The 14,159-nt window shown below is 39.7% G+C and overlaps 1 protein-coding gene across 5 annotated transcripts in view; it reads right to left on the bottom strand.

Annotated features, from left to right (window-relative positions):
• ACVR2A (activin A receptor type 2A) overlaps positions 1-2,871 on the bottom strand; it is an 83,686-nt gene extending 80,815 nt beyond the window's left edge. Inside the window, exons 1-2 of one of the 5 annotated variants that reach the window (XM_081142068.1) lie at positions 2,274-2,871; positions 1,887-2,020 (exon numbers count right to left, since the gene is read on the bottom strand). In XM_081142068.1, coding sequence (XP_080998194.1) covers positions 1,887-1,941 — 55 coding nt within the window. In that variant the 5' untranslated portion in view covers positions 1,942-2,020; positions 2,274-2,871. Of the gene's footprint in view, positions 1-1,886 lie in introns of all 5 variants that reach the window. The other 4 variants (XM_081142069.1, XM_081142071.1, XM_081142067.1 and 1 more) reach the window with 4 other exon arrangements.
• Between the last annotated feature and the right edge of the window lie 11,288 nt (positions 2,872-14,159).

Raw genomic sequence — 14,159 nt, forward strand, 5'->3', positions numbered from 1 at the left:
CATCCTGAAATAATCCTACAAGAAACTAATGCTCAATTCTTTTTTCTCCCAAACCAAGCAGAGGAAGCTGTAAGATCTGTAGTGGCAGCCTGCTTTTCCAGAAGTAATACCTGGAGACTGCTCAAGAATAACCTCCTTCACCAGTGAGTGTGCCTCAGGTGAGCTTGGGAGGGAATAATGTCCACAATTCTTTGGTCAGTGGCCATGATGCCCCTCCTCCTCAAGGGCAGGAGATCAGAAAGAGGGATTTGAATAAGAGGAGTTCACCAACCAGAACATATAGGAGCAGAGGAGAAAGAGTACTACTGGAAAAATAAAAACCTCATGGTTAAGTCATGTAACAAAAGCAAGAGGTTTAATGTTATCAAGGTATCCATTCATTTTAGAGATACCATTGTTTATCTTCCTCCCCAAACCGCACACAAAAAGAACTGTCAGCCTGCCTTAAGCATGCACCTTCTTCCATTTAAACAGACATGATTCTTTTGGTTAATCTCTGGCAATGATCGCCATTTCACAACACATTCAGCCCACCCGGAACTGATCAATACCACTACAGACATAAGACTAGACTTTATCCATTTATTAACCACAAGGAAATGTACCATTCAGCAAAATTCTATACATTACAAAAGATTCTATTAAAAAGGGGGGTGGGGAGGACTGACGGACATGGACACGGACACACACACACACACACACACACACACACCACAGAGGTACACAAAGAAAAGACTACCACCCTCTAATTTCCCTGTAGCAAATGAGATAAAGACATGGCCATGAAACCTGTCAATTCCGAACCCCCCCCCAATAATTCTATCTCACAACCTTAGTAATTGAATATTTAATTTTATGATAAATAGATCCATTGCGACTTTAAAATTGTTCATCTATGGAACTAACTCTGCTACGTACATTTGCACACCTTTGAATCAGACGCTGTATGCATTTACAGGATTTCAAATACAAAAGGCTAGCTAGTTTTCCAACCACTGGTTGCAACCACAGAACGTTCTCACAAAATCACATTTTCAAATACAAAAGGGCAAGATTATTCTTCCAACCTTGAGCCAAAACCTATTCTATGAATATAGTGTATTTAACAGTATGAATAATTTCAAATGGGCTATTCTAACCCGAAAACAATGCTTCAATAAAACGCGTTTAAAATAAGTATTCCGTAGGTAAGCAAAATCTATGCCAGAAAAGAGCACATAAATGGTGGTTGAAAGCCAGCGCAGTACCAACACACAGCGGCATACCTCTTCTGCACTGGGTTATAGTTAATACTCCAACAACAACTACAACTATTTTTAACACTGCTGGACACCGAAGTTGAAGAAAACGTGAGGGGAGACCAGATGAAATTGCTGATATGATCTATTGTTTCTCACGGTCAAAATTAAGTAGCAACTGACTTGATCTCTGCTGTGATAGTCGCTGGTGAAGCACTAATTAAAAGGCGACTTAAAAAAAAAAAAAAAAAAAAGCCTTCTTTTGGAGGATGCCACACTAAATGACATGTTAGAAATAACGCCTTTCAGGTCTCCAACCTTTGCGTAAATTGTTACTTGTGGTATTTGCGGCTTAATTGAAACCCAACCGGCGCTGTCATCCAGCGTTACGGCCACAAAACCAAGACTTTCTCACTTCCACAACAACAGGGCAGTCACTCTTATCAGCTACCAACCTAACTCAAAACGAGGGAAATTCATGGAGGTTTCCAGATCACAATCAGCCCTCGGGGGTGGCAGCCGAGGGGCTCGGGGCGGGGGGTAACATTGCCCGGGCTGCCCCGGGGCTCGCCGACCCCACGACGGCCGCGGCGGCCAGCGGCGGGAGCAGCGGCTGCAGCCCCGCCGCGCCGCGCTCCAGGCACCTACCTGAAGAACAAGAGATAAGAAAGACGGCGAACGCCAACTTTGCAGCAGCTCCCATTTTCCCGAGGCGCCGGGGAAGCCGTAGGAAGTTCTCGCTAGATATCCAGTTCCCTGGGTCTTCCTCGGAGACAAACCTCCTGGTGTAAAATCAACCGTCATAAAACATATTCGGAAGCCCCGACCAAAAAAACGTTCACGGGGTTGAAAAAGAAAAGAAAAGAAAAACGGGGGGGGAAAAAAAAAAAAAGGACAACAATAAAAAAAAAAAAAATACACCACGGGGGAAAAACCTCCACACACACCCACAACACACTAAACCGCACAACGGAAAGCCAACAACAACAAAAGCAGGTTTAAATCACTGTCAAAATCACTGTCAGCTCCGCTCGCCTCTCGGGTCTCTCGGAACAAAACGCCAGGCTGAGGCGACGAGGAGGCGGCGGCGGCGGCGTTCGCTGCCGCCCGGACAGTCCGGGAACCGAGCTGGGTCCGACGTCCGGACCGACCTTCAACCCGGACACCCAAAGTCCGCGGACCACTGGTGGCCGAGCTCGCGGCAGTGGCGACCGAGGCGGCAGCGGCGCGGGGAAGGAGCGACGGGCGGCGACGGCGGCGGTTCAGGCGGCGGCCAAGTTCTGGTCCAGGCTCTGGCTCCGGCTCCGGGCTCCGAGCTCGGCCGCGTTTTCGGTCCCCTGGCCTCCGCCGGCCCCGCCCCCTAAACTTCCGGTTCCGGTCCGGAGCTGGATGGCAGGCACGGTGGAGGAACGCTCCGCGGCAGCGGCGGCGGCGGCGGCGGCGGTGGCTGCGGGGCGCAGCGCGCGTGCCGGGGCCGGGAGCGCGAGGAGATTGTCGAACCAGCGAGGCGGGAGCTGGGGAGAAGTAGCGAGCGAGGGCGGGGCCGGGGGGAGGACGAGGAGGCGGGGCAGGCGGAGGCTGGTTACCGCGAGGCCTCGGCGTCCGGCCTGCGCGGCCTGCTGGGCTTTGGGGCTCCAGTGGGTGGGCGGGTCGATGCGGGGGGCGACCCGGGGCACCTGGTTTCTGAATCGCGCCACACCGGCCTCTTTGGAGCGCACGCCCGAGTGGTCAGGGAGCCCAAGAACGAGAGGACTTCGAGGCGGGGTGGGTGGCCGGTGTCTCCTCCGGGGAGGGGGCGTCTGCGGCGCCCTGTCTTTCCTCTTGGGGGACGCCGAGTGCGCTCCGAGGCGCCGGGCAGCCGCGGGTGGGAGCTGGTCCGCTGCGCCTGCCGAGCTGCCCGCGCGAGCTCTGCGTGCGAGCTGGCGCGTCTGTGCCACCAGCCCTAACGATGCATCCCCCCCGCCCCCCCGTGGCTTCTGCTTAAGCGTTTTGTCTTTCGGCTAAAACGAAGGGGGGAAAAAAGCTTGAAGAGAATGGCTGTCCACCCGGTTAGGATATCCCCGGCAACTTTCACGATGTGCAATTTGAATCCGTTCCTACCATTCTTTTTAGTACACGAATCATTGTGTGGAGGACTGTTCTGCACGTAATAGGTTTGCAAATACCTGCAGATTTTGATCGACATATTTGATGGTCAGACAGTTGTTTACTTTTTCAAATTTTAGGGCCTGTTTTTATCCCTTAATCTAAGTTGATTGCTTACAAGGTGCTGTTCTAGACATGGTGTTGGATCCAAAATGTAAAAATAGTATTCCTACCTTAAGGAGCTCACAGTGTTTGCTAGACTCGAAGTGACTAAGGAATACAAACTAAAGACAGTATTAGATACTGGCGCTGTCATTTCCCACACTTCAGCAAGCTCTGTGAAGGTACGGATCTTATCTGTTTAGCATATGTGATGGGTGCTTAATAAGTAACTCCATAAATAGCTAGGGGATAACTGCCTTTAAAAAAAAAAAATCCAGTATTCTCACTTGTATTCCACAAATATTTGTTCTTTTATTAATCAAAATAATAAAGTAACTATTATATGGCTGATTGATGTTTTACTTGTGGCTTACTGATTCCCACATTTTTCCCACAAAGTCAAACCTTTTTCCTTGTATTTATAGTGTTTTACTTTTCTCTTCTAAATTACTCTGTATTAAATCCATCCTGTAATTATGTGCCCATTTCTACAGCTTGCTTGCCAGGGTTATTAGCAATCATTGTGGCACTTTAAACTCTCCAAGACTTCTAGTTCTCAAGTCATAGTACTCAGAATTTGATATTGTGCAACAGTTAAGAAAAGTCTAAAGTTGATCTTCAAGGTATCTAAAAGGCCTCATGTAGTCCTGTGGACTTTATGAGCTGTTCAAAGGAATAAATATAAGCCATCTTCCATTCACTGGCTGAGTTAAGAGTTGCATTAACACTTCTGGAATGGAAGAGTGTATTTTATTTAGAACGACCTTCAGTTCATTCAGGAATTTGATGTCGGTTATACCCTGGATGAGGCCCCACTGTTGTCTTATCTCTGCATCACTTCAATATTTCTGAATTGTGAAACCAGAGGAAGTGGAACAACTGGAATAACCAGCAATATGACTAAAACTTGAAAACATACTCCTTATCTTGCCACCCAAATTCCCCAGTATAAGAATGCAAGAGAAGATGAAAATTACTTTTCCATAGTATGAGAGAGGAGCAACAAATCAAAGTCTTCACTATAATATTCTTCTCTAATAAAGAGTTAAAATAACCCCACGGGAAATATTGTTAGCATCCATTAACAGTAGTTATCTATTTTGTTCCTAAATCTGTCCACCCTGCCTTCTGCATTTTTAAAAATTCAAAAATCTATTAAGACATGAGAGTATGTGACTAATGCCCACGGAAATTCCAAAACTTAGAAGACAGAGGTAACTGTAGCTGACCCTACTGCGCCTCTTCCTACTTTGTAGAATCACTTTTTCTTATCTACAAATCCAGTGCATCCCTAACACAGTGCAAGCTGTACGAACCTGATTTCGGAAGAACAGTGAGGAAAGGGAAATGAAGCATGAAAGGAATTCTGGTCTGCCAGAGCATTAGATACTATGCGCTAAACAACGTTAGCTAACGTCACTCAATCCCCAAACCTAGCCTTGTAGCCACTCCAATGCTAGAATTTCAAGTCCAGAGTCCCAGCAAGAAGTTCAATTAAACTGCAAATTATTCCCAGCTGGAAGAATCTTGAGACGCCAGTTCCACCTAGAGATTCAAGGGTGTGTTGGCTAGCTGAGGACACAGGTAAATGAGGGTCACGGGTTGTTTCCAGAATAAAAGATGATTTCTTTTTATACTAGAAACTCACATGGCTCAAAGAGGTATGGACTGCAACTTTGAGGTGGGGCTGGAATTGAACTAGTCTCTGAGACTGGGTAGTATGGCATATTGTGAGGAAATTTACCTTAAGGTATTCACGTGCCTTCGGAGATACCAAGAGTCACATATAAGCAGCACATGCTTCAGTCTTTCTTCATCTTTAGGAAGATGACCGAATGTATGAGAGGTTGAATTCCCCCTCCATGAAGAATTTAAAAATATTAATGCCACTTTCTAGATACTGTAAAAATCTCCCGGGCTAAGATAAAATGGGCATTCCAGAAGTGGCACAACTAATGAATTTCTTATATACCAATGCTCTAAGAGCATACCACGTGGGGAACAAACCGGGTACCTTGTAGGTCAAAGGAAAGCGGAAAATAATCAGCATGTCTTTCATTAATCCTCTCCCTAAATGTGCAAGGGGTAAGAAAACTCACTCTACCCTATATATCCTAGCTTTTGCTACTATTATTTCTCTCTTTCTAATTAGGTCTAGCCATAGTATTGCACTGTGCCAGTGGGATAAAAAAGAAATGCTGAGAGGAAGAATTTGGGAGCAGAGGAGGGGCAAAACATTAAAGCTGAATAGTCTAGAACAGAAAAGTGAGCTAGAAGAGTTAAGAGAAACCAGCTATGGTGGAAATAATGGAGCCAACAATTTGATAAAAGGGCTACAAAAAATAAAATTTTAGCCCAGCCAGTGTGATTCAGTTGGCTGGGTGTCGTCCCATGCACCCAGAGGTCGCTGGTTCCTTTCCCGGTCAGGGCACGTGCCTGGGTTGAGGGCTCAATCCCCAGGAGGGCGTGTGCAGGAGGCAGCCAATTGATGTTTCTATCTCTCTTCCTTTCCCCCCTCTCTCTAAAGTCAATTTAAAAAAAGGCTACACTAGTCCAGCTGGTAATATAAATCTCAACAAAAAACTGGGTTCTCTGTAACCTCCCAAAGATAACATTTAACTTTTTCTTCCATATCACCTCCTTTGAAATCCAGTAAATGTGTGGGAAATGAAAAGAACAGGCTTATTTGAGGAAGGTTTTCTCCCATCCTCCAATAAATAAATTCATGAGCACAGGGGCTTAGTTTTCTAGCTAATTCTAACTAATTTCTAATTGTTTTATAACTTTTATTTCTAAATATTATAACTTTTATTTCTAATAGTTTTCAACTATTCTTTCTACAACAGGCTTTGCAATGCACTACCTCTCAAGTGAAAGAATGATGGAGTACACCAACGCTACTCAGAGTGTGGTTCTCAAATCAGTGTTGGTCTCAGACTGTCTTCAATGAGATTAATGTAGACATTGACAACAACCATTTTTAAGAGTTTTGTAGAAACTTAACAAGAGTTTGCATCTGCTGAAACTAATAATAATAATAATAAGGCTTATATTTTTGTTTTTATTTCATTATTTTAGTAATTCAACTTTATTGTATTTTACGAAAGTCTCATAGATTGGAAATTCACCACAGATCATTTGAGAGGCACTGGAGCATAAAATAGACAATATACCGAAGACTCTCAAAAATATTGCCTTCCATCCATTTTAACAAATGCTTAAAATCTTGAATAAAGCTTTGATGCTATAGTCCTAAAAAGTCCTATAATGCAAAATTGCATAAGAACCAGTCATTTTTTATTACATCATCTATCTTTATCTGTGGCATTTATTTATTCAACAAGTAATTATTAGCCATAGGATTTGTGCTAGGCGTTTATTGTACAGTGATAAGTGAAACACATATAGCCTCTGCCCTCATTGAGCTTAAGTATCATGAGGAAGACAGAAGCTGCAAGTAAGAAAGTAATTGTCCAGTGGGAAGGCTTACTTGTAATAGCAGACAGGATACTGAAAAAAAGAAGAAGAGTGGTGGGATTAGATGGAAAGAGGGGATCTATTTCTAGAGAATGATTCAGGAAAGACTTACAAAGGAAGTGGCATTTAAATGGAACTTTACAAGATGAAAGGAAGATAGTCATGAAAGGAGCTAGTTAAGAAGGAATAGTACATACAAAGCCTATGATATGTTCAAGAAATTGAAAGGAGGATCTCACAGCAATGAGGAGAGTGGTGTGAACAAGGAGAGAAATGAGTATAGGCTCAGACTAGGCAAGATCTCATAGTCCAAAGTAAGGCTCTTGGATTTTATTCAAAGTGAAACATCAAACATCGAGCCATTGGATGGTTTTAAGTAAAAGAGTTATGGAATCTGGTTTATGTTTACATAAACCAGATTCCATAACTCTTTTACTCTTGCTCTTATATGGAGAACAGGTTGCAAGATATTGCCAAAGAAAGCAGAGAAACTAGATAGAAGGGTGCTGCAATAAGTCAGGCAAGAGAAATTGGTAATGTGAACTAATGTAGAAAGAAGTGGACAGATTCGAGATACATTTTTTAAGTACAATTTACAGGATTTTCCAGTGAATTGGATCACTCCTACTATTTTTTTCTTTGAGCAAATGAGCAGACATGGTGTCCTTTGTTGGGATGGGAAAGGTTTAGGGGAAGGAAGAAATAGATGTATTACAGAGAAGAAAGTGGAGGAATAAATAGTGAAAATTTTCAATTTTGAAAAAGTTAAATTTGACTTGCCTGTGAGACGTCCAAATAGAAATGTAGTCCATTGGATGTAGGTGACTGAAGTTTGGAGGAACATGCAATGCTACCGTTATAAATTTGGGAATTGCCAGCACATAAATGGTACTTAAGGCCATGGAGATTGATGAGAACATCTAAATAGAGAAGAAATTTAGCATGTGGAGCACCAAAAGTGAGGAAAGGGAGCGAAAAAGTAGCAACCAGAGAGATGAGATAAAAACCAAGAGAAAGAGAGTTCGTACATAGGTGTTTTACGAAGGGAGATAGGAACAGTACTGACTCTTACAGATTCATCAGTAAATTGAAGAACAAAAAAATAAAGGGCCAGTAGATGTGGCCGTCATGGACTGATGTCCTTGACAGTAATTTCAGCAGAAGCCAGACTGAAATGTTTGAAGGGTCAATGGGGAATAAGAACTGAGAGGCAGCATAAATAACAACTCTTAAGATGCTTGGCTATGAAAACTCAAATAAGGCAGTGCTAGCAGCAGATGCAGAATCACGAGAGGATTTTATTTGGTTTCTACTTTCAGATGAGAGATCATAAATTACATTTGTAAACTGAGAGGTATGATGCAATAAGGAGGGAAGATTGAAAATGAGGAAGAAAGTGAGGAAAACTAAATGGACAAAATACTTGTCAAGGTGAGAAGGAAGACACTTCATTCAGAGCATGAGATAGATGGGTTGGCCTTTGAGAGAAGTATGGCCATTCCTTCTTTTTTTTCTCTTTTCTTTTTCTCCCCTCCCCTCCCCTCCCCTCCCCTCCCCTCCCCTCCCCTCCCCTCCCCTCCGCTCCCCTCCCTTCCCCTCCTCTCCTCTCTTAATCTATCTATCTATCTATCTATCTATCTATCTATCTATCTATCTATCTATCTATCTATCATCTATCTATCTATCTATCTATCATCTATCTATCTATCATCAATCATCTATCATCATCTATCACCTATCTATCATCTATCATCTATCTATACCTATCTATCTATATCTATCTGTCTATCATCTATCTATCTATATCTATCTATCTATCTATCTATCTATCTATCTATCTATCTATCTATCATCTATCTATCATCTATCTATCATCTATCTATATCTATCTATCATCTATCTATATCTATATTTATCTATCTATCATCATCATCATTTATCTATCATCTATCTATCATCATCTATCATCTATCTGTCATCTATCTATCATCTATCATCTATCATCTATCTAATCTACCTATATACCTACCTCTATCTTTATTCTATGTCTCTATTTCTATCATTATCTCTTCCTTCCTTTTTTTTGTTTTGTTGTTGTTATTGTTGTTTGTTTTTTTGAGGCAGGCAAGAAGAAGAAAGGGCAAGTAAAAGGAGGTGAGTTTGTAGAGTGGGACACTGGGGGGTGATGGTATTCCCAGCTGAGGGCTCTAATTTACCTGAAATATAAAGCAAGGTTTCTGCATAAAGTGAAAGAGACATGATGAAAAGGTGTGAAATAGTCCTGAGATTAGAGGGAAAGGTGTTGCGTTAGAATTGTCAGGGTTGAGCAACCATTTGAGAGGTTGGAGATCATGTTTATCACAGCTTCAGTCAGCCCAGTTATGTGTGTGGTTGTTTCCTGCAACACAAGGCTGGTGGCAGGCACAGAGAAGGCAGATGACTGAGCTCTTCCATGGCTGGATTTGTTAAGTAAGAGATTTCGAGGAAGAGAAAAACAAGGACATTATGGGAACTGTATGGATGTCCTTGGGACAGTAAATAACAGAATTTCGGTAGGATAAAAAGAAAGTCTAGCCTAGAGGAAGCTCTCGTGGGTAGGAGGAAGTGGTAGGAGCAATGAATTAGAAGGTTGACACCATTAGGAGGACTCTTGCTTCCTGGAAGATATTTACACAAGATATTTATTTACACACGTGAGCTAGAAGAATAGGAACTATGATCTATGCATAACAATTCAAGGTTTTGGAGGAGAACTGTGTCTGGTGATGACAGTGGCTAGGGAGTTACCATTGGAGTGGTAGAAAAATGGTCACTAACAATGAGGAGGTCCAAAAACTGGATGTCAAAACATCCAGGGAGCTGGATGAGTTATTTGCAAGAATGTTGAAGCCACCTAAATGGTGAAAAAGATTAGGCTGGTGAATGAAAACATCAAGACTTCAATAATGCAGAGATATGACTTAGAGGCTGTTAGATGACAGCATTCCTCAGAGTTATCTCTAACAAGATAAATGGTTCATATACATTCTTACTTAATTTAAAAATATATATATATTTCTTTAAATTTTTAATTGAATGTATTGGGATGACATTGGTTAATAAAATTATATAGATTTCAAGTGTGTTCACCACCCCAAGTCAAATCTCCTTTCATCATCATTTATCCCCCCTTTACCCTAGTCTACCTCACCCTACTCACCTTTCCCTCTGGCAATCCCCACACTGTTGTTTGTGTCTATGAATATTCTTTCTTTGCTTGATCCCTCACCTTTTTTACTCAGCCACCCAGCCGCCCTCCCTCCTGACAACTATCAATCTGTTCTTTGTATCTATGAATCTGTTTCTATTTTGTTTGTTTGTTTATTTTGCTCATTGGATTCCATATATAAGTAAAATTATATGGTGCTTGCCTTTCTCTGACTGATTATTTCACTTAGCAGAATACTCTCCAGGTCCATCCATGCTGTGCTGTCACAAAAGGTATGATTTCCTTCTTTTTTATGGCTGAGTACTATCCCATTGTGTAAATGTATCATGGCTTTTTTTATCCACTCATCTACTGATGGGCAATCAAGCTCCTACAACTTTGATTTATAGCCTTGATATTATTTTAACCATTTCATAGTTAAGAAAAAAAGTCCTTGAGTCTTAGAGATTTGCAAACTACAAATGCACTAGAAGCAGTTATAGGAGACATGGTAAAGAGTCCATTTAGTGTCCTCTATTTCAAATTAAACTAAAATTTATGAAATAAATTGGATATTGTTTATAAAATATTTAAAAGCATTCTTTTTAAGGCTTCCTTTAAAAAGGCACCTTTCCTGCCCAGCCAGCATGCTCAGTGGTTGAGCATCAACCTATGACCCAGGAGATCATGGTTCAATTCCCGGTCAGGGCACATGCCTGGGTTACAGGCTCAATCCCCAGCAATCATGCAGGAGGCAGCCAATCAATGGCTCTCTCTCATCATGATGTTTTTATCTCTCTCTTCTTCTCCCTCCCTCTCTCTGAAATCAATAAATATATATTTAAAAAAATAAAATAAATAAAAGGCACCTTTCTAAATCCAAGTACTATATTTTGAATTTCTCTATATTCAAGTTAATTCAATCTTCATATTTTTTCAGTATCATGTATTGTGCAAAAGAAGATAAAGTACCAGACAAAGGAATGATCTATTTGCTCCTTTTTATGACTTTGTGAAAGCATTTAAAAAAAGAATCTGTGCTGAGATAAAATTATTATAAAATTTAAAAGTTATTATTATTTAAATTCCATTTCTAAAGAATTATAAATAGAAAAAGAATAAATCTGACTTTATTGTTATTATTGTGTATAAATGTGAATTTTTTGTGCTTTGGCAATAAAGAATAATACATGTGTATAATATATAATACTTTTTGCAATTAAAAAAACCTGTGGGGGAAAGAAAGATTATTTTTCTCTCTATTTTTAAACATTTTTTGTTTTCTCAGGCTTAACTACACTGGATTTTCCCACCTGTTTAAGCATGCAAATTAAACAAAACACTTAACTGCACTTTATTGTGCTTTATTTTAACTTAGATCAGAATAATTTTAATCAAAGCAGTACTAAGGTTTTAGAGAAAACTGAATTGTAGGAATGTTTGTAGTGATATTAACTGGTCAAAATATATTATATGCATTTCTTTATATTCAAAATCAGTTATTACTAGCTACTCTTGCAAATAAGTGATAACTTTATCCCATTTTATTCAGGTGAACAAATACAAAGTTAAATGGCTGGCCCAGGGGCACAAATCGAATCAGTAGCAGAGTAGTATTATAACTCCAAAGTACTGACTCAAAGCTTAGTCCAATGAGCCATGCTGTTTCTCAAGTAGTAAGCATATTAATTGTCCCTCCAAGCAGGAAACACAGCTCTAAATGGAGCATGTCCCATCCAGAAGACCTACACAACATACTAAAAAGACCTACTTCTTTCACTTAAAAAAAAAGAAAGAAGGAAAATACACACCAAACTGTTAAACTTGCCTTTTTGTAAAAAGGAAATACATATTATAAATCCAAAAAGTAACATAAAATATGTTATAAAAAGACACTAACTTTTATACTTGTAAAACCAAACGATATTTTGATTTTGTTTTTCATTACTGACATTAGACCTGGGATACACAGAATGGTGACTCTGCAGTGTTAAACAAACACCTGCATAACTCAGAAATCTATTTTTCCTTTGTTATTTATGCTAATCATAGGAAAATAGCAATCATACAAATTTTATTTAATGTTTGAGTAAATGCTTTCCTGACTCATTTTTCTTATTTTAAGTCCACCCAGGTACATAATTTTTCTGACTCAATTTTAACTCTGCAGTTTTAAGGAACCATGAATGAGAAGACTATATTGAAAGTAGAGATTAAGGAAAATTGTAAATAGAAAGTAAGTGGTTCAACTCCACTCTAGCTATGATAAAATAGTTTGTATTATTTTAATTCCCCTGTTGAAAACAGCTGTTTTAAAATAATATAATAAACTGTTTGAAGTCATTACAGGGGAACTAAGGAAGCAAGTACTGGAGGGACCAAGATCTTAGAGATGAGAAAGCTGTAATAAAATGAACCCTACATTCACCTCAGCTTTTTACATGTGTGTTTGTAGATTCATGTCTTAGGTATTAAAGGCCAAGAACCTAGTGTCAGCCAGGGATTATGGCAGTCCCACTGCATTAAAAAGACAGATATTGGTGTTTGAGGCTACCAAGGTGATTAGGACTTGAGAGACTAATATCCAGGAGTTGAGAGGAGAGAGCCCAAACTTCTGTCCAATTTCCCCTCAAGGCATGTGCTGACTTCTAAACTGTGCAGGGTAAAATGCAGGGAAACTAACTGCAAAGGAACAGGTTGGATATTAAAGATTTGAGCAGAGATTTTGGCAGTCTTAGAGACCTTGGGAGATACAGTGATGAAAATTTAGACACCACCAAGGTATGAGAGCTCAAGTAGACACTTCAGGATTTCAGAAGAGAACCCAAGTAAACACATCAGGATTTCAGAGGAGAACTCAAGAGGGCTACTCCTCAAAAATTAAAAGCTGTGCTTTAACAGAAATAAATGGGGATTGATGATGATAACAAAGTCTAAAATCCAGCACTGACTGGAGTAATGTTCTCATTCCATATATTATATGACTGGGACATATTAAAGCCTTCCTGGAAAAAGATAATTTCATGTAGAGTCTTTGCAATTTTTCACACAAGATGTTCAGCATTTAATTAAAAATTACCAAGTATATTAAAAACAGAACCAAATGGAAATTTTAGAACTAAAAGTTACAAGAATGAAACAAATTAAAAGGCAGGAATGTAATAAATTGGGCACATCTGAGAGAAGAATAGTGAACTAAGAGAGAAGTCTGTAGAAAATATTCAAATTTAAGTATATAGAGTAAAAGGGATGGCAAATACAGAAGAGAGAATAAAAGCAATGTGAAACAGAGTTTAAAAGCCTGATATACCTGCAACTGGCGTCCTAGAAGGATAGGAAATCACAAATTGAACAAAATCAACATTTTAAGTACTATTGGCAACTAATTTTATAAAACTAATGAAAGACAGAAAGTCATGAATTCAAGAAGCTTCACATATCACATGAAGGATAAATACAAGGAAAACTATGACCAGTGCATCATATTGAAACACCTGGCAAACAACGATAAAAAGAAAATATTTAAAGTAGTCAAAGGGAAAAAAAATATTTTCAAAGGAGCAAAAATAAGACTTAAGGCTGACTTTTCAACAGAAACTATGGAATACAGAAGACAATGGAATGTTATCTTTAAAGTTCTGAAAGTATATAACTGCCAACCAAGAATTATATATTCATATAAATATAACCGGAAAGGAAGTAAAATAAATACATTTTGGACAAAAAAAGGAAGAAAGAATTTGTTGCTAGCAGAGTTACATTAAAAGAAAGACTAAAGGGATTTTTTTTTTCAGGTTCATGGAACTGCAGGAAAAAATTAAGCACACAGGGAAGGGTAAATGAGTAAACCTAAATACAAACAATATTAGTAATGCATTGTAGGGTTTAAAATAGATATAGGATTGAAATATATGACAACACAAAAAGTGTTATTCAAAAAGGGGTAAATATATTAACTTAAGGTAGATTGTAACAAGCAAAAGATGAATGTTGGAATCCCTTATTTCAGG

Source organism: Miniopterus schreibersii (assembly GCF_964146895.1).
Source record: "Miniopterus schreibersii genome assembly, chromosome: 7".
NCBI lineage: Eukaryota > Metazoa > Chordata > Mammalia > Chiroptera > Miniopteridae > Miniopterus > Miniopterus schreibersii.